The sequence below is a fragment of the Calliphora vicina genome, chromosome 2, assembly GCF_958450345.1.
Source record: "Calliphora vicina chromosome 2, idCalVici1.1, whole genome shotgun sequence".
Classification (NCBI taxonomy): Eukaryota; Metazoa; Arthropoda; class Insecta; order Diptera; family Calliphoridae; genus Calliphora; species Calliphora vicina.
Window position 1 is genome coordinate 137,388,950 of NC_088781.1, and position 21,212 is coordinate 137,410,161.

The window sequence follows — 21,212 nt, forward strand, 5'->3', positions numbered from 1 at the left end:
TAGAACTGAACTAGAACTGAACTAGAACTGAACTAGAACTGAACTAGAACTGAACTAGAACTGAACTAGAACTGAACTAGAACTGAACTAGAACTGAACTAGAACTGAACTAGAACTGAACTAGAACTGAACTAGAACTGAACTAGAACTGAACTAGAACTGAACTAGAACTGAACTAGAACTGAACTAGAACTGAACTAGAACTGAACTAGAACTGAACTAGAACTGAACTAGAACTGAACTAGAACTGAACTAGAACTGAACTAGAACCTGAGCTAGAACTTTAACTAGAACCTGAACTTTTTAATCTTTTTAGCGTATGATTAATATTTATGAAATAATTGTTGCCATCTTGGCGTATGATTTATATTTATTTAGAGTTAAAGTTACAAAATCTTAAATAACTTTGCTGGCAATGCAGATATTTCACTCAAATAAATTGCAATTAATAAACAAATATTTCAGTTATTTATAATTATAATTACAATGTGAATTTACTGAAATTAAACACATATTCATTAAATTCTTTAACTCAATACCATTTTTTCAATTTATCTTATTTTGCATAAATTTCAAATTAAACAAAGATTTCAATTATTTTGTGTTTATATTTATGTATGTAATCATAAACAGTTTGATTGAAATGTATTGCTGCATATGTTTTGTCTAGCTCTATTTATTCTGTGTTATTTTTATTCTAGTTGTCCTATGTATTCATTATTTTTGGTTTGCTTTGTCCACGTTTAAGTTTTCGTCTAATAAATCATTTAATCTACTCCTGGACAAACAACATGTTCACTATCAAATCACCAACAGAAGATTTATAAGTGCAAAACAAACATGAGCAGAAAAAAAAAACAGAAAACCAGCAACACAGCTTTTAAATACATACGCTTGGAGTAACAAAATCAACATGTATTATATTTTTCGAAAACCTAAAACAACCCTACAAAATGCTTGGTTGGATGGTGGTGGCGGTGGTGGAGATACTAAAACAAAACCATTAACTATGGCGGCAGCGTCCACGACAACAAAAACTAAATTGAGAAAAACCACAAAAGCCATTATCACTTTTATAGCGGCCTATTTTGAGGACAGCAACATACATGGACTGCAGTATGTGGTCAAAGGAGGTCTAACAACAATTGAAAAGTAAGTAGTAGAGTGGTAAACGGTCTAACATCCATGTACATACATATTTACTTACTTCAAAACCTTATGTGTAGTCTGCACAAACATGTTCTATTCTATTACACAATCAAATAACTCAATTTTAATTTTAACATTTTTATTTTCTTTTTCCTTTTTTCATTTTTCCTGCTGTCGTCCTTGATGTTTTTCCCATGTTCATGCATTTGCAAAGTTGCCTTTGGTTGACGCTCTTAATTATATCGATGTATTTTTGTGTGGAAATTGGTTTGCAATCTGTTGATCGTTATTATACGAAAAGCACTGTTGTTGGCCTCGAGCGAGATTTCTACTATTGGAACACTACAATGCCAAGTGTTACCATTTGCCCATTAATACGTTTAGATATCAAACTATTCAATGAATATTGCCGGTAGGTAAATTGTGTGTGAATATTTTTCTGTTTTAATTCATTCATTCTCTGCTTTTTCGCAAATGACGGGAATTGTAGTGGTTTTGTCAGGTTCTATGATATGCAGACGGCACAAAACATACTTATATACAAATATGTAAGCCTACATACATTAAAACACTTTGTCACACAAACACCAACATCTATCCGCATACATATACGAAGTCGGTCTGAAAAGTTCTTTCAAAACTTTAGATTCACAATAAAGCTTTTATATACAGCATTACTATGCTGGAAAACGCACAATTTCAATTAATATGAAAAATTTAGTGTGGGCGTATGATTAATATTAATTTGGATGTTAAATTACAAAATCCTTTATAACTTTTCTAAAACTAAAAGGATTTTAAAAAATTAAACATATTCAAAAACAAAACAGTTAAAGGTTCATTTTTTAGTATAAAGTATTTTAAAAATTAATTTATTTGTATGAAAAATATTTAAACAAAATTCAAAATTTTTAAAAATATTTTTAAAAGTTTAAATTTTACTATTTAAAGCTCTAAAATGTTCCATTTTTTTAAAACACCTGAAAATATTATTTAAATTCGTTTCAAATTCCTTTTGTTAAATTGTTTACTGTAAAAATAGATTCTTCGATTTTTAATATTTAATATGGTCAACTTTGTAACATTATTTTACAGCCTGTAAATATGCTACACTTTTCTTAACTTTAAATTTTAAAAATTTAATTAATACTTTACCAACCTAACAAATTTTATAACAAACTGACTTTTAATAACCATTTTATAAGTATTATAAATCATTGTCTAAATCACTGTATAATGGGGCGTATGATTTATATTAATTAGTGGTTTCAATTACTAAATCCTTAATAACTTTGCTAAATCTAAAGGGATTTTAAAAATATAAACATAATCAAAAACAAAACAGTTAAAGGTTCATTTTGTAGTAAAAAGTATTTTAAAAATTAATTTATTTATATGAAAAATATTTAAACAAAATTCAAAATTTTTATAAATATTTTTAAAAATTTAAATTTTACTATTTAAAGCTCTAAAATTTTAAATTTTTTTAACTTACTTGAAAATATTATTTAAATTCGTTTCAAATTCCATTTTTTTCAGTTGTTTACTGAAAAATTACTTTTTAGATTTTTAATATTTAATATGGTCAACTTTGTAACATTATATTACAGCCTGTAAATATGCTACACTTTTGTTAGTTATACATTTCGAAATTTTAATTTATCCTTTACCTACATAACAAATATTGGAACAAACTGTCTTTTAATAACCATTTTATAAGTATTACAAATCATTGTCTAAATCACTGTATAAAGGGGCGTATGATTTATATTAATTTTGGGTATTAAATTACAAAATCCTTAATAATTTTGTTAAAACTAAAGGGATTTTAAAAAATTAAACATAATCAAAAACAAAACAGTTAAAGGTTCATTTTGTATTAAAAAGTATTTTAAAAATTAATTTATTTATATGAAAAATATTTAAACAAATTTCAAAATTTTTATACATTTTTTTAAATGTTTCAATATAACTATTTAATGCTTTAAAATTTCCTATTTTTTTAACACATCTGAAAATATTATTTAAATTTGTTTCAAAATCCTTTTGTTAAATTGTTTACTGTAAAAATTGATTTTTAGATTTTTAATATTTGTCATGGTCAAGTTTGTAACATTATTTTCCAGCCTGTAAATATGCTATACTTTTCTTAACTTTAAATTTTAAAAATTTAATTAATACTTTACCAACCTAACAAATTTTATAACAAACTGACTTTTAATAACCATTTTATAAGTATTATAAATCATTGTCTAAATCACTGTATATGGGGCGTATGATTTATATTAATTAGTGGTTTCAATTACAAAATCCTTAATAATTTTGTTAAAACTAAAGGGATTTTAAAAAATTAAACATATTCAAAAACAAAACAGTTAAAGGGTCATTTTGTAGTATAAACTATTTTAAAAATTTATTTATTTATATGAAAAATATTTAAACAAAATTAAAAATTTCTCATGGTCAACTTTGTAACATTATTTTACAGCCTGTAAATATGCTATACTTTTCTTAACTTTAAATTTTATAAATTTAATAACTCCTTTACTAACATAACAAATTCTATAACAAATTGACTTTTAATAACCATTTTATAAGTATTACAAATCGTTGTCCAAACCACTGTATAATGGGGCGTATGATTTATATTAATTTAGGGGTAAAATTACAAAATTCTTTATAACTTGGCTTAAACTGAAGGGATTTAACAAATTTAAACGGAATCTAAAACAAAAGAGTTAAAGGTTCATTTTGTAATTTTGAGCTTTTTTAAAATAGCATTATTTATATGAAAAATATTGAAAAAAAATCCATATTTATATAATTTTTATAAATTTTTCAAAATAAACTTATTTTTATTAATAGTTTTCAAATGTTTTGCATTTTGTATACAGTATCACAGTATATATATTTTATTATCCTTCCCCTTTTAGTGACCACAATTTACCCCCCCAAGAGCAGCATGATTTCTTTGAGTTTATGGAAAATTTGGCCAACTCTACTTACACTAATTTCCAAAATATACCCAACAACAATACCATAGACCTAACTTTAGATCGTTTAAACATCACACCCGATAAATATATGGAACTTATCTATAATTTAACCGGAGATCCTTCTATTAAATACAAATCTGATTTAAATGATTTGGCTGACAAAATACGCAGCACTACCGGAGAATTTGTTATAGAAACCAGACAAATTTTAAGCGAATATGGACTTTGCTATATGACCAATACCATGTTGTCGGAAAAGTTTACCTCGTTGTATTTGATATGGGGTGAATATCCGGTGAATGAAATAAAGGGTTTGAAATCGACATTGCAAGTAAAGCAGAGCAGTTATTTTGACAGTGATGTCAGTTATAATTTTTTGGGTTTCAATAACCACCCCATAGATGTAGGTTAAAGATATAAAATACTTTTGAATAAAAACCTTTTTAACCTGTATGTACTTACTTTTAAGGGTTTTCTGCACAGTTCCTATGAGATCATGCAAGTGGATCATAATTTGGGCTATACCAATGAATCGTTGCAGGTGGATGTGGATTGTATGGAAATTATAACAGAAGAGGGTTTTGAAAGGTGCTTTCGAATTTTACTATTTTTATCAATAATAATCTTAAATATATTTTCATTTTAGTGGCGCCAGTGTGGAACAACGCAAATGCCGTTTCCAGCATGAAAGTAATTTAACTCATTATCCTGTTTATACCAGAAACATATGTCTGCAGGAATGCCGTTTGAATTTAGTTTACAAAACCTGCAAATGTATTCCACATTTCTATCCAAATCGCAGTAATTAGGAACAAATATAAATTATTTCCAAATAATTTACATGTATTTTCTTTATTCTAGTTCAAAATCCCAAAACAGTTTGCAATTATAAAATTTTACGTGAATGCTTAGTGCAAAATGAACGCAAGTTTTGTTTTATAAATTATTTGGATATTTACATATATTTTAATTTCTTTTAATAAATTCGCTAGACTTGTTCATCAAATTATATGAAGTGGATGCTAATGGCAACAAACAAATGGTTCCCTGTTATTGTTTCCAAAATTGCCAAGATGCCATAGTTAATAAAAGATCTAAATTTGTAAGTTTTCATAAAAATGCCATATTTTAGTTTCTATCCATAGAATTCAAAATTTCAGCAATTGCAAAAAACAAATGCTTTGGTGGGTGGCAATAGTCTTTTATTTGCCATTATCAATTTGCCCACATATCGTTTGAAACGTTTGATTATATTTTCTTTTACCGATCTATTGGGTGAGTAAATTTGTATGAAGAAATCATCAATATTTTTATTCAAATTTGATGATAATTTTTTTCCTATTTCCTTTCAAGTTTCCATTGGTGGCACAGCTGGTCTATTCTTGGGCTTTAGTGTCTTGTGTTTAGTGGAAGTTATTTATTATTTTACTTTAAGATTATTGTTTTATTTAATAAAGTCGTGCTTTACCAAACAAAATTAAGAATCAATAAAAACCTCAAAGACTCTCAAAAAGTAAAAAATCTTGTATTTTTTTCTATATTTTTAAAACAATAACTGAACTAGAACCTGAACTAGAACCTTAACTATAACTGAACTAGAACTGAACTAGAACTGAACTGAACTAGAACTGAACTAGAACTGAACTAGAACTGAACTAGAACTGAACTAGAACTGAACTAGAACTGAACTAGAACTGAACTAGAACTGAACTAGAACTGAACTAGAACTGAACTAGAACTGAACTAGAACTGAACTAGAACTGAACTAGAACTGAACTAGAACTGAACTAGAACTGAACTAGAACTGAACTAGAACTGAACTAGAACTGAACTAGAACTGAACTAGAACTGAACTAGAACTGAACTAGAACCTGAACTAGAACCTGAACTAGAACCTGAATTAGAACCTGAACTAGAACCTGAACTAGAACTGAATTAGAACTGAACTAGAACTGAACTAGAACTGAACCCGAACTAGAACCTGAACTAGAACTTCATTAAAACTAAATTAAAAATTTTATACAATACTTACAACTCTTTGAAATAAAGTTAAAATCATGTCAAAGTTTATGAATTATTTCTTTGTCTAAAGATTTATAAGTTTATTTTCTTTTTTTGTTTGTGATTTTTTTTATTATTATTTATATTAAATTACATTGATATATTTCACTAAAAATGTATAGCTGATGTATGTATTTCATTTATCTTCGTTTTTATTTTTATTAAAATTGTATTAACTTAAGAAAGTATTCAAGCAATAATATTAATAATAGTATTTAGATAAGAGTAAATAATAGAAAAAATATATAGGTAACACAATACATTAAATGATCATCAATAATAATAAAATAAAACAATTGCCAATATTTTAAACCACTAATTTAAAATATTCTTCTTTCAATGAGTTTCAAATATAAAAATTCAATTATTTGTAAATAAAAAATACAAAACCAAATTTTGAAATAATTTCTTTGTTATCTAGCAATAATTAATGGGTTTGCTGAGTTTTTGTTAAATAAATGTACAAAAAAATGCACTAATAGAAATGCGTTTTTTTATAAATTTTCCCTAGTTATTAAAGTAATTTAAGTATTACATTTAAAAAAAGACATTGCCAATCACTAGCTGTCATGTTTCTAACACTTGTTTTTAGTATTTAAAGAGCTTAAGAAAGGTAATAAACTTGTTTAAGCCAAAAAAAAATAATAATAATTTACAATTATATTTAATTCGTTAAGCTTTTTGTTTTAGTTATTTTCTGTTTTTTTTTCTACAAATTAATAACTAAATGATTTAAAGAATGGTTGACATTTTTTATTAACAATTATATGTTTATTGTTGTTGATATTTTCGTTTAATTGGTAGGTTTTCATTTGACATTTTGCACTTCACTTGAGCTGATTATTTCATAATCTTTGCCATCGGATTCAGATTCAGATTGATTTTGTGAACTGTAAGGAAGAGAGAAGAGAAATTGATTAGAATATTACTTACATGAAATTTACAATAGTTTATTAAATGATATAATTATTTTCGTCTTTAGTGCAAAAAAAATTTACAAAACGATCAGCACAGAGAGACTTTGGAATATGTATTATAATAATCATTTATGAACTTTCTATCGTTTTGATTTTAGTTTGTTATTTGAATATTGTTATGAACTTCGTTGACATGATAAAGTGCCGACCACGAAAATATACTTTATAAACTGAAAATGAATTATCATGTTCAGAAGAAGATTAAGCATTTGTGTATTTCATAACAGAAATCAGAAATGAACTAACTGGCGCATTCCATATTAATTAAGTCAGTCACTTATTGAAGAGGCCAGAAAAAATTATAAATTATTTAGAACATCGCCAACAAAAAATAGAAGAGATTTTACAAAAAAAAAGAGTTAAAATCATAGATCGGTAGGACCTAACTCAGTTGTCAAAATCCTAAGTGATGATTGTTTAAAACACATCAAGAGCTTGCTAAATCATTGGGAGCTACTCAAGCAATTTCAAAGCGTTTGTGAGCAGCAGGATTCATCCAAAAGCGGAGCAATTAGGTACAATACCATGATACAATAATTGTAGAAGGTAGAATCACTAGGGAGAGTTTTCAATATTTAGCACTATACCGTCAAACTTTGATTTTCTTTTTTTTCACATTTTCTTTTGTTTTTAGAATTTATTTTCTACTGAGTGCACCTTATATTGTTGTGTCATGGTACAATACGAATTGAAACCAAGATACCTTGAAAGACGATTTTGCATGTCCGAAATGATGTTTGAAAATCGTTTTTGCACCGAATCATTATTTGCGATAAAGCCCGACCAACCAGTCGAATCGACACCAAAGCCAAATATTATTTTTGGTGGGAGCAAAAGGGTCATATCTATTAAGAGCTGCTGAAATCTGGCCAGATTATCACAGGACACCTGTGCTATACATAATTGTTTCTATAGAAAAAACTGTTATACAGAAATGTTTCTAAAGTAAAGACTGTTATACAAAAAATTTCTAAGGTAAAAACTGTTGTGCACAAATTTTTTTTGTAGAAAAATCTGTTATACACCAATAAAAAACTGTTATACACAAATTTTCCATAGAAAAAACTGTTATACACAAATTTTTTATAGAAAAAATCTGGTAATTACAAACAAAGTTGTCTATTATACACAAATTTTCCATAAAAAACTGTTATAAACTAATTTTTCTATAGAAAAAACAGTTATACACAAATTTTTCTATAGAAAAACTGTCATACACATATTTTGTAAAGAAAAAACTGTTATTGACAAATGTTTTCTATAGAAAAAACTGTTATACAAACATTTTTCCATAGAAAAAACTGTTATACACAAATTTTTCCATAGAAAAAACTGTTATACAAAAATGTTTCCATAGAAAAAACAGTTATACACAAATTTTTATAGAAAAAACTGACATACACATATTTTGTATAGAAAAAGCTGTTATACACAAATTTTTCTATAGAAAAAACTGTCATACACATATTTTCTATAGAAGAAACTGTTATACACAAATTTTTCTATAGAAAAAACTGTTATACACAAATTTTTCTATAGAAAAAACTGTCATACACATATTTTCTATAGAAGAAACTGTTATACACAAATTTTTCTATAGAAAAAACTGTTATACACAAATTTTCCATAGAAAAAACTGTTATACACAAATTTTTCCATAGAAAAAACTGTTATACACAAATTTTTCCATAGAAAAAACTGTTATACACAAATTTTTCTATAGAAAAAACTGTCATATACAAGATTTTCTATAAAAAAATATGTTATACACACATTTTTCTATAGATAAAACTGTTATACACAATTTTTTATACAAAAAACTGTTATTCACAAATTTTGTATAGAAAAAACTGTTATACACAAATTTTTTATAAAAAAAAACTGTCATACACATATTTTGTATAGAAAAAACTATTATACACAAATTTTTCCATAGAAAAAACTGTTATACACAAATTTTTCCATAGAAAAAACTGTTATACACAAATTTTTCTATAGAAAAAACTGTCATACACATATTTTTCTATAGAAAAAACTGTTATACAAAAATTTTCTTCAGAAAAAACTGTTATATACAAGATTTTCTATAAAAAAATATGTTATAAACAAATTTTTCTATAGATAAAACTGTTATACACAAATTTTCCATAGAAAAAACTGTTATACACAAATTTTTTATACAAAAAACTGTCATATACATATTTTGTATAGAATAAACTGTTATACACAAATTTTTCTTCAGAAAAAACAGTTATACACAAATTTTTCTATAGAAAATAATGTTATATTCAATTTTTTCTAAAGGAAAAACTGTTATACATAAATTTTCTTTAAAAACAACTTTTATACACAATGTTTTCTATACAAAAAACTGTTATACACAATTTTTTCTATACAAAAAACTGTTATACACAACATTTTTTATAAAAAAAAAATTATACAAAATATTTTGAACAGAAAAAATGTTTACACAAAATTTTCATAACAAAAAACTGTTATACACAAAATTTTTTGTAGAAAAATCTGTTATCTATAGAAAAAACTGTTATAAACAAATTTTTCTATAGAAAAAACGAAATTTTCTATATAAAATTGTATTGAACACAAACTTTTTAATACAAACCATTTTATTTTGTTTGAAACTAATAGTTGATAATCTAAAGAGAACGAATTTGTTCTTTAATCTTTATTCTTTGTTTTAGTTCAAAAGATCGACAAATTATTTAGGCTTTATAAAATTGCCGTCTTTCTTATATCTTAAAATAATACCCAACAAAAGAAAACCAAACCAAAAGTAAAAATTTTAAACATTATCGAATTATTAACTTTGAAAATAAATTTCGCCAGCAAAAAGATAATAAAAGTATTATGCTTCATAAAGTAATTAATGTATACAATTAGCTAATGATTGATTGAAATTAACCAGCCTATTTTTTAATATAAATAATAAATTAAATAATAATAATAATAATGTCTCGTCCAAGGAGACTTTTGTTTAGATAAGTTTATTTTTTGTTTTTAAATAATATTAGTATAAGCATTTAGATGTTTTTTTATTTTAAATAAAAAGCTTAAATAAATACATGCAATTTAAGAAATATTTGTTAAATTAAAATAAATATAATTTAATTTACATATTTAAATAATAAAAATGAGACATTTTTACAAATTATTGAAATGTTAAGGAACTGTTTATATATAATAAGAGATTTCTTTTTTTTTGATAAAATATAAATTCATTTAACTTAAATAAAACGCTCACCATTTAACATCAGATTCTTGAGGCGCTTCATTGGCACTACTGCTGCCACTATGAGAATCATCTTCGGTATCGCCTTTAGTGTTAGAGCCAGCATTGCTGCGCAATCTTAGTTCCATGTCGGCATCATGTTCTTTGATTTCCTCAATTTTCTCGGGTTCCAAAGGTATGGCATCAGGGGCCTCCTCATTATCTTCCACATCACTGTCTTTTTCTTTTTTCTTGGATTTTGATTTGGATTTTTTCGATTTGGAGGAGGATTTTTCTTCAGAAACATAGTTGCTCTAGAGAAAGTTTTTTAAAGAAAATTTACATTTCTTTCATATATAGGTATATTTAAAGCAAGTAAATCTTACCTCATATAAAGGCCAGAAGGAGGCAAAGAAACCCACATCTTCTGTTAAATTGGGGAAAATCCAAAAATGTAATTTGCCACCCGTTACCGCCCACACAATGGTGAATATGATTAAACGTACTACAGTCAAAGCCAATATGAATACCAAAAAGCCGGCAGCCACCAAAGAAAGATAATAGACTCCCTTGCGCAACATTGGAGGCCACAAGGGGAACATACAGATGCCTATGGCGCCCAGTAATAAAATTAAACCATAAATCCAATAGTGTATGGGTATGGGATCATAAATCCAAACATAGGCCTCTGAGCCATCAACGAACACCTGTTCGGGATGCATATCTAAACGGATTTTACGCTTCTTTTTCTCCTTTTTCTCGCCCGAGGCCGAAGTGCCACCGGCCTCATCACTCACACCATTATTGCCACTAGCCTCGGCTTCGGCTTCTGTATCTTTTTTGTCATCTTTTTCCTTCTTGGTCTGCTTGTTGTCCTTTGTGGTTTCTTCTTTTTTGGAGGTCTTTACGCCACGCAAATCATCTAAACTAATGGGCACCTTTTTGGCACGATGGAAAAACTTGTGCTCCAACATAAGGTCCAAAAAGTCTATAACATGATCGCGTGTTGTGAAAAGTGCATTGTCACCTTCGGCAAATTTCGATTTCATGAGACCATCGATGGCTTTGTTTGAGGTGAAATACTCGACGTTGTGACTTAAAAATTTGGTTTTCTTGGTCTTGATGTTTTTCTTCATCCATTTGGCGACTTTGATTTCATCTTTGGAGGGCTTTTCCACGTGTTCCTCACCGGGACCAGTGTATTCCTGGGGGAGAGAAATTAAATTTTAATAAAGAGTTGAAGTTTTTTAAGATTTATAAAGACTTATTTTTAATAAGAAGCATCAATAGCTTTACTTATTAAAGTTTGTTTAACAAAATAGCTGTCTTTTTTAGAAAAAGTTTATTTTTATATCAAAATAATTCAAAAGCATTTGTTTCAGCTTTTTAACAGCTGAACAGCTTTTTAACAAAATAGGAAGCATAAAAAGCTTAACAAAGATTTTTATAGAAAAGTTTTTATCACAAAATTTTTTTTTTTAAAAAAGCTTTATTGCAAGAAAAAGTATTACAATAAAGAACAAAAGCTTTAATAGTTAAAAAGCTTTTTTTTCGAACAAAGCTTTATATTTATAAAGTTTTTTTAGCAAATAAAGTATTTTTAAAAGCTTTTTCACAAAAAACTGTTTGAAATAATTTTTTTTTTACAAAAAATATTTTTAAGAAGTTGTGCACAAAAATGCTTTTAAAAAACATTTTTTCAAAACAAGTTTCATGAGGACTTTTTTCAAAAAAGCTTTCTGTCTTAACTTTTCAAAACAGTTAAAAAGCTTTTTATGAAAAAAGCTTTATTTTTTTAAAAGGTTTTCTAACAAATAAGATATATTTATATTTAATGCCTTTTTAAAAGTTTTTTCATTTTCACAAAAAAGCTTTTAAAAAGTTTTTTTCACAAGGCTTTACATTTTTGTCAGAAACATTTTTATAAGGACTTTTTTATCCAAAAAAAAACTTTAAATGAAGTTTTTCAAAAGTTTATAAAAATGCATTAAAATATTTGTTTTTTTTCACAAATGAGCTTTTTTCAAAATATTTTTTTTTATTTTAAAAAACTGTTTTTACAAATTCTTTCACAAAAAAGCTTTCGAAATTTGTTTTGCACAAAAAAATTTCAAAAAGCTTTTTTTTAATAAAAAAAATTGTGAGAATAAAAAAAAGCTTTTTTTAATTTTTTTTCTTAAAATAGATTTTTTCAAAATATTTAAAAAAATTCTCTCGAAAATTTATTAAAATTCTTGGCTTTGAACAATAATTGTTTGATTTCCATTTAAAAAAATTCTCTAAGTTTTGTCTGATTTATGAAGAATTTCGAAAATTCGTAATTTATTTGTTTACATTCTATTAATTTATAAAAAAATTTCAATAATTTAATTTAATAATATATTTTCTCTCCTACTTTTAATACGTATACAATTATTTTGTATTATAAAATAATCAAGAATAATTTTAATGCCAAGACCTTTTTTAGAGTTACTTTTGATGTGGTTTTTTACTATATTTAAATTTTCTATAAAATCTTACATCATCGAAATCTTCATCACCACTCATTTGAACAGCAAAAAAAGGCGAAATAAAAGAAAAAGGTTTGAAAAACTTGTGTATATTAAAAACTTCCGTTACATACAGTTTACGAGCCAAGAATATAAATTTATTTGAAAGTATAAAATTATATTTAACACGCTTTAAATAAAGGAGAAAATTTCACAATTGTTAAAACTTTAACATTTTGTTTAACAACAAAAAAAAAACAATTTTAAATGGAAACACAGACAGGTAATAAAAGAAAGAAAAAGTAAACGACACGTTGTTTAATTATTTAAAAAAAAAAAACAATTAAAATCAATATTTAAACAAATGTTTTTTTTGTAAAATGCAGATTTTAAACTCTAAAAAAATATTAAATATAAATAATTAAAAAAAATATTAACCGGTTCATCTTCAGGCACTACATTATAACCCTCCTCATCCACAATTTCATCAGCTGACATTTTTATTAACTAATTTTTTTATTTTTTTTTTAATTTTAAAATAAATGCGGTTTATTTTTTTATTAGATTTTTGTTTAAAATACTGCTACGTTTTATTATTTATATTATATTAAATATTTTACAATTTTTAAATCTTTAAATGTTGACTGTAATGTTTGAAAGTAATCACTGAATCATGACCACCACCAGATAGCTAAGAAAAACCCCACTTTTGAACAAATACAACAAAAAAAAATTATAATACTTTATATGTATTTTACTACAACTATATTAAATTTACTCTACAACAACAGCAACAAATACAAACATAATGTTGAGACGTAAATATAAAATAATAAAAACTTTCTCCAAAGAGAACAACTCATGTAGCAGCGATTTGTTGAATTTGAAATTATTGAAGCAAGTGTTTACTTTGAAGATCGTTAAATACATATACAATATAAAGTGGCCAGATTGCTGTTAAATAATTTAATTGCCACAAAGAATTTAAAAAGATCCAATAAATTTTCAATTAATGCAGTTTATTGTATAACAATTCGCCATATAATAGTTTACTGTATATCAGATTACTTCATAACAGCCGATTGAATAAAAGTTAACAATATAACAGTTTTCTGTATAAAAGTTTAAAGTAGCTGTTAGCAGTTGAATGTATAACTTCATAACGGATTACTCCATAATTGCTGATTGTATAAAAGTTTACTTTATAACAGTTTTTAGTATAAGGATTTATAGCATAACAGTTTAGTTAATAGCAGATAGCAATATAACAGTTTAATGAAGAACGTGTAATAATTTACTGTATAGAAAAAACTGTTATACAAACAATTTTCTACAGACAAAAAAAGTTATACACCCAATTTTCTATAAACAAAACTGGTATACGTACAACTTTCAATAGAAAAACTGTTATACACACAATTTTCTACAGAAAAAACAATTATACACCCAATTTTCTATAAAAAAAAAAACTGGTATACGTACAACTTTCAATAAAAAATCTGTTATACATATAATTTTCAGTAGAAAAACTGTTATACACACAATTTTCTATCGAAAATACTATTATACACACAATTATCTATAGAAAAAAACTGTTATACAAACATTTTTTATAGAAAAACTATTATAAACTCAATTTTCTATCGAAAAAACTATTATACACACAATTTTCTTTAGAAAATACTGTTATACACTCAAATTTCAATAGAAAAAACTGTTTTACACACAATTTTCTAAAGAAAAAACAGTTTTACACACAATTTTCTAAAGAAAAAACTGTTATACACACATCTTTCACTAATAGAAACTGTTATACACGTAATTTTACATAGAAAAAACTGTTCTACACAAAATTTTGTACGGAAAAAACTGTTATATACACAATTTTCTTTAGAAAAAACTGTTATACAGATACTTTTCTATAGAAAAAACTGTTATACACAACATTTTTTACAGAATAAACTGTTATACACACAATTTTCTTTCAGAAAACTGTTATACACTGAAATTTCATTAGAAAAAACAGTTTTACACACAATTTTCTAAAGAAAAAACTGTTATACACATATTTTTCACTAAAAGAAACTGTTATACACATAATTTTACATAGAAAAAACTGTTCTACACAAAATTTTGTACTGAAAAAACGGTTATATACACCATTTTCTATGGAAAAAACTGTTATACACAATTTTTTTAAAAAAAAAAACACAATTTTCTTTCAGAAAACTGTTAATTCTGTTAAAAAATTTCAATAGAAAAAACTCTTTTACACACAATTTTCTAAAGAAAAAACTGTTATACACACATTTTTCACTATAATAAACTGTTATACACATAATTTTACATAAAATAAACTGTTCTACACAAAATTTTGAACTGAAAAAACTGTTATACACACAATTTACTACAGAAAAAACTGTTATACACAAAATTTTTTACAGAAAAAACTGTTATACACACAATTTTCTTACAGAAAACTGTTATACACAAAATTCTCTATAGAATAAACTGTTATACAGCCAATTTTCTATTGAATTAACTGTTATACAAATAATTTTCCTTAGAGAAAACTGTTATACACACAATTTTCTATAGAAAAAAATTTGTTATACTCACAATATTCTATAGAAAAACTCTTATAAACACAATTTCTATAGAAACGAGCTGTTAAATACACAATTTTCTATATAAAAACTGTTATACACACAATTTTCCTTACAATAAACTGTTACACACCCAATTTTTTTATAGAAAAAACTGTTATACACAAAATTTTCTTTAGAAAAAACTGTTATACAAAAAATTTCCCTTAAAAAAAACTGTTATACACAAAATTTTCTATAGAAAAAACTCTTATACACAAAATTGTCTTTAGAAAAATGTGTTACAAACCATATTTTCTATTGAAAAAACTGTTATACACAAAATTTTCTTTAGAAAAAACAGCTATAGACAAATTTTTCTACAGAAAACTGTTATACATAATTTTTTATATATATAATTCTTCTGTACGTGTGTTAGTAACTGAACTCCTCCTTAACGGATGGTTTAGATTCACAATTGACCTTCATAGGAAAAATGGGCATGGTACCTCCCATAGAAAGTAAAATTTTATTATTGCATATCTGGTCTTCAAACTTTGTGTGAGCTATGGCAGAACAACGTTTGCCCGGACAGCTAGTATTTATATATATTATTCCCTATCTATTTGGATCTAAAATAAACTTTAAAAAATAACAAATTAAAGTTATGGAAATATTAAAAGATCTTAAAACCTTGCTTTAACTTCTAACTTATTATATTTCCCCACGATATGATTTGAACATCCTTCTAATCCGGCAACTGCATCAAATCAAAAATATATTTGAGAAGAGACCAGCACAGAGCAATAGAGAGAGAATAACTTGTGAAATACAGAATGTACTACAGCTGCATTTTGTTGGCAATTGTATGGAAACCTGTTTTAAGTGACGTGGTCAAAAGCAAACACCTTAAATAAGTAAAGAAAAAACTATAAGCCAATAACAAACAAACAAAGCATGTCATGACGTTGCGTTCAAAAAATCAAAATTTAAATTCGTTTTAGATAGTTTTTTTTTAAAAAGAAGTTGTAACATTTAAAGACGTCATACATAGTAAAACCAAAAAGGTATAAAAAGAAACTTAAAAGAGCAAAAGTACAAAAATAAGAGTACTAAAAAAATAAAACACTTTAAAGAGTATACTTACAATAAAACCATGTTTAAATAAATGACCTAAATACATATTTTAAAATTTAAGCCAGACTTGAAAAATAAAAGTTTAATATATAAATTTTTGCCATTTTTGTTCTTTACTATAGTTTTTAGCTAATTTTAACTTTATTCTATTTAGTATATCATATATTATTTCTATTTAGTATATCATATATTATATTTATATCTGTTTTGCTATAACTATTAAAAAAAATATTTGTTATAGTCAGACAAAACTATATTTATTATTCAAAACAAATTGATAAAACGTCATTTTTAGCATTTAATTAAATATTTTTTGTCGTTTAGACACACACAGAAGTTCAACTGATAACATTAGACTTGAAATATATGCATACGTGCTACAATTCCACAAAAAAAATTTAGTTCGAAAAAAACCTGAGTGGGAACAAACAATCACGTTTTTTTGTAAAATGACAATAACAAAATACATATTGGCAAGCTCTAGATACAATAATTTACACATACTGGTACTGGTTATGTACTAGATACTAGAACTTTTACTATATGTATAAGAAATAAACATTTTAAATAATTAAGATAAAAGTAAAATGAATACATATTTATATAAAGCGATCAATCAATTGTAAAACCAAGAAAGGAAACAAATAATATTTAAATATCATTTGGTTTTTAGGAACTTATAGGGCTTTGGCAAATTAAATGTGGTAAGGGAAACTAAATTTTTAAAGATTTTATGAGATAAAGATAATCTATATTAAAATAGCATGATATTTATAAATTAAATTTAGAAATTGTTTAATTTAATTTCAGAAAATATATTCTTAATATTTGTTATTGTATAATAGCTTTCTATTTCTGTAACTGTTATACAGAATATACTACACAACAATTTTCTATGTAGCTGCTTTGAGTATAAGAATTTAATGTATAACACTTTACACAGTTTAAGCTTGATGACTTTTCTATGGATAATTTTTGGACTTAATGACTTCTGTATAGAAAAGTTATCAATTTAATGAATTTTCTGTAGAAAAGTTGTCAACTTGGTAACTATAGATATAACTAATAAGATTTCTATAGAAAAGTTTTCGATGAAAAGTTTTTCCTTTTCTATAGAAAAGAAATCCAGTCGACTTGAAGACTTTTCTATAGAAAAGTTTCTAAAGAAAAGTTTTTGACTTGACGACTTTTCTATAGAAAAGTTGTCGACTTGATGATTTTTCTATAGAAAAGTTGTCGATTTGATGACTTTTCTATAAAAAAAGTTGTCATAATTGCATTTTTATACAAAAGGTGTCGTCATGATGACTTTTCTATAGAAAAGTTGTTTTCATGATGACTTTTTTATAGAAAAATTGTCGAATTAATGACTCTTCTTTCAAAAATTGTGTGTGAAAAGTTGTCGCCATGATGACTTTTCTATAGAAAAGTTGTCGCCATGATGACTTTTCTATAGAAAAGTTGTCGTCATGATGACTTTTCTATAGAAAAGTTGTCGTCATGATGACTTTTCTATAGAAAAGTTGTCGTCATGATGACTTTTCTATAGAAAAGTTGTCGTCATGATGACTTTTCTATAGAAAAGTTGTCGTCATGATGACTTTTCTATAGAAAAGTTGTCGTCATGATGACTTTTCTATAGAAAAGTTGTCGTCATGATGACTTTTCTATAGAAAAGTTGTCGTCATGATGACTTTTCTATAGAAAAGTTGTCGTCATGATGACTTTTCTATAGAAAAGTTGTCGTCATGATGACTTTTCTATAGAAAAGTTGTCGTCATGATGACTTTTCTATAGAAAAGTTGTCGTCATGATGACTTTTCTATAGAAAAGTTGTCGTCATGATGACTTTTCTATAGAAAAGTTGTCGTCATGATGACTTTTCTATAGAAAAGTTGTCGTCATGATGACTTTTCTATAGAAAAGTTGTCGTCATGATGACTTTTCTATAGAAAAGTTGTCGTCATGATGACTTTTCTATAGAAAAGTTGTCGTCATGATGACTTTTCTATAGAAAAGTTGTCGTCATGATGACTTTTCTATAGAAAAGTTGTCGTCATGATGACTTTTCTATAGAAAAGTTGTCGTCATGATGACTTTTCTATAGAAAAGTTGTCGTCATGATGGCTATTCTATAGACAAGTTGTCGTCATGAGGACTTGTCTATAGAAAAGTTGTCGTTATGATGACTTTTCTATAGAAAAGTTGTCGTTATGATGACTTTTCTATAGAAAAGTTGTCGACATGATGACCTTTCTATAGAAAAGTTGTCGTATGATGATTTTTCTATAGACTTTTCTATACAAAAGTAATTGACTTGATGACTTTTCTATACAAAATTAATTGACTTGATGACTATTCTATACAAATGTTGTCGACTTGATGACTTTACTATTGAAAAGTTGCATAAAAATCAAAGACAAACATTTGCACATTGTTCTAAGTGATTTCTTTTGATTTTTACTGACTTTTTTATAGTTATTAAATGAGGTTCATATAGTCTTCTAGAATTCGTTTGAACATTATGATCTAAAACATGGTTAATTGGTTAGAAGTACTTACGTGATTTTTGTAGTACTTTTTAATATAGAATAATGGCGCAGTATCTCCACGATACTAAACATCAGTCCTAAATTTAAGCTATTTTAAATTATTATTTTCGGTTGATTCATTTGTTTATTAGAAGGCCAAGGGCCGATGCTATGGAACATTATACCTATTTAGACTCAGGATAATATGATCAATTTTCAAATATTTGAAAACTGAAGTTTAGTACAAGATCGAACCAATTCATCCTCAAATTGAAATTTTGATTTTACAATCAAAATATAGATAGACCCAACAATTGGAAAATTATTTTAAAAGAACTGGAAACATTGTTTAATTCCGAAATCATTAGGCCTCGAACGACACATAAAAAAAACGATATATTTCTGTATAACTTCTAAACCAAACCAAGAGCAGGGTCGTATATTGTTAGTACTAACTGTAGACCGTAACTTGTAAAATTCTAAGTTCAATATTTAATAAAACTAATGGCCTCATTTTATAAAACGAAGCGTTCAGAAACGTAAGCAATTTGTATTAATAATACTGGGAAAAAGGTCAAATTTGTTTAAAGTTTCTCGTTTCGTTTTATAAAATAACATTTATGATTAAAATTATTAAATCTAACTCAGCTTAATGATAGCAAAGATAATGTGATATTTTTATATATTAAAACTTGGTTAGGGCAAAATTCAGGTTAAATTTTAATAGATACCTAATGGGGATTAGATGAACCTAACTATGAAAACCTATTAAGACTCACTGATGCTATCTATAACAGACATTAAATAACAGTTGAAAGAAATTAAATATTTATTATACTTAAATTATTGTGTCAATATCTCTAACTACGTCTGAAATTTAACACTGCAAACAACACACAAAAACAACTTTTCAAACACATGTATCTGAGTGGGTATTTGGTTTAATTTTAGAACAATTATCCGCTTTATAAAAACAAAATCCTTTGGAGTTGAACCCACACGAAGGTAAATCCAACCCCTAAATCCCAAAAAAATAACCTTAGTAGGGGGTCATTTTAACCATTTTTTTAAAGTGTTCTTCATTGTGTAAAATGTTAATAAGTTTTTGTTTTATTTTCCAAACATCATAAATATACAGAAAATTAAGGAAACTGAAATACAACAAAATAAAACAGTAGATGAGATTTTTGTTCCAATGAATGATTGCAGTAACACAAACAACAATAACAAAAATTGTACTTTAATTCATACGTAAAAAATGAAATAAATAAAAACAATAATAAAAAAAACACACAAAAAAATGTACAAAGTGTGTGTATGCATATAACTGATAAAGGCCCCCCTCTACACTGTATATAACACGGCTCGTAATTGGTTAATGAAATCTCATGTTAGAGATCAAAACTTAATTATATTTTGGCCATAGTAACGCAGAAGAGAAATGTTAAGATACTTTAGTTGTGCTTTTGTGAAAAATAATTAAAAAACTGGCATAAATTAAAGTTGAAAAATGAAATATTTTTTAACACCGTCATCAGTTTTTTTTTCTTGGTCCTCTTTTACTTTTGTACACATGAACACACACACACCAACAAACATATACACTTTAATTTGTGATACCACTTCAAAATTGGGGAAATTTTTTTTCTGTAACATATTTTCCATTTAATTTGTTCTGCTTGCTGTAATTTTTCTTTGTTTACCTTACGTTTACGGGATCTTTTCTTTTCAGACATGTTAGGTTTTGGTTATTTTACTTTTTTATTTATATTTATTTAATTAAAATGGAATTTCTAGCGTTAAATTATCAAATATATAATCAAGTTTCTTCGTTTTTTTTGTAGTTGCGTTTTATTGTTTCGGTATTTTCTTCTTATTATCTTTTATGTTTTTTCACGTCTTCACATTCGCACTGTCAAAAGAGAACTGAGAGAAATTATGTGACATGTTTATATTGGGGCTGAATTGAAATAGTGATGCCAGATAAAGGGGGGAAATAAAACATAAAGCAACAGAAAGTAAAAATGTTTAGAAAATCTATTCAAAGATTCGAATGAT

General features: G+C 26.0%; 2 protein-coding genes across 4 annotated transcripts; one reads left to right on the forward strand and one right to left on the reverse strand.

Moving 5' to 3' along the window:
• The first annotated feature begins 977 nt into the window (after window positions 1–977).
• LOC135951966 (sodium channel protein Nach-like) lies at window positions 978–5,666 on the forward strand. Its single transcript, XM_065501727.1, has 9 exons — window positions 978–1,152; window positions 1,364–1,561; window positions 4,083–4,548; window positions 4,615–4,733; window positions 4,792–4,946; window positions 5,007–5,069; window positions 5,138–5,247; window positions 5,306–5,420; window positions 5,499–5,666. The coding sequence occupies exons 1-9, from the start codon at window positions 1,010–1,012 to the stop codon at window positions 5,624–5,626; spliced, it is 1,497 nt and encodes a 498-aa protein (XP_065357799.1). The 5' UTR covers window positions 978–1,009; the 3' UTR covers window positions 5,627–5,666.
• Window positions 5,667–6,340: 674 nt separating this feature from the next.
• On the reverse strand, window positions 6,341–21,051 carry Trp1 (translocation protein 1). Of its 3 annotated transcripts, none has more exons than XM_065502095.1 (4): window positions 20,858–21,051; window positions 10,799–11,617; window positions 10,446–10,726; window positions 6,341–7,096 (listed from the first exon to the last, which is right to left on the reverse strand). In XM_065502095.1, exons 1-4 carry the CDS (start codon window positions 20,888–20,890, stop codon window positions 7,015–7,017), a joined length of 1,215 nt encoding a protein of 404 aa, XP_065358167.1. In that variant the 5' UTR covers window positions 20,891–21,051; the 3' UTR covers window positions 6,341–7,014. The 3 variants fall into 3 exon arrangements, with proteins under 3 accessions (XP_065358167.1, XP_065358166.1, XP_065358168.1); XM_065502094.1 differs by lacking the exon at window positions 20,858–21,051 and adding an exon at window positions 13,340–13,455; XM_065502096.1 differs by lacking the exon at window positions 20,858–21,051 and adding an exon at window positions 12,933–13,071.
• Window positions 21,052–21,212: the final 161 nt, after the last annotated feature.

Coding starts and splice junctions, on each gene's coding strand:
- LOC135951966 (XM_065501727.1), top strand. CDS start 1,010: ATGGCGGCAGCGTCCACGACAACAAAAACTAAATTGAGAAAAACCACA. Junction 4,734..4,791: donor ACAGAAGAGGGTTTTGAAAG/GTGCTTTCGAAT, acceptor TTTTCATTTTAG/TGGCGCCAGTGTGGAACAAC. Junction 5,248..5,305: donor TTAATAAAAGATCTAAATTT/GTAAGTTTTCAT, acceptor TCAAAATTTCAG/CAATTGCAAAAAACAAATGC.
- Trp1 (XM_065502094.1), bottom strand. CDS start 13,399: ATGTCAGCTGATGAAATTGTGGATGAGGAGGGTTATAATGTAGTGCCT. Junction 11,618..13,339: donor TAGTGCCTGAAGATGAACCG/GTTAATATTTTT, acceptor TCTCTCCCCCAG/GAATACACTGGTCCCGGTGA. Junction 10,727..10,798: donor CCTTCTGGCCTTTATATGAG/GTAAGATTTACT, acceptor AACTTTCTCTAG/AGCAACTATGTTTCTGAAGA.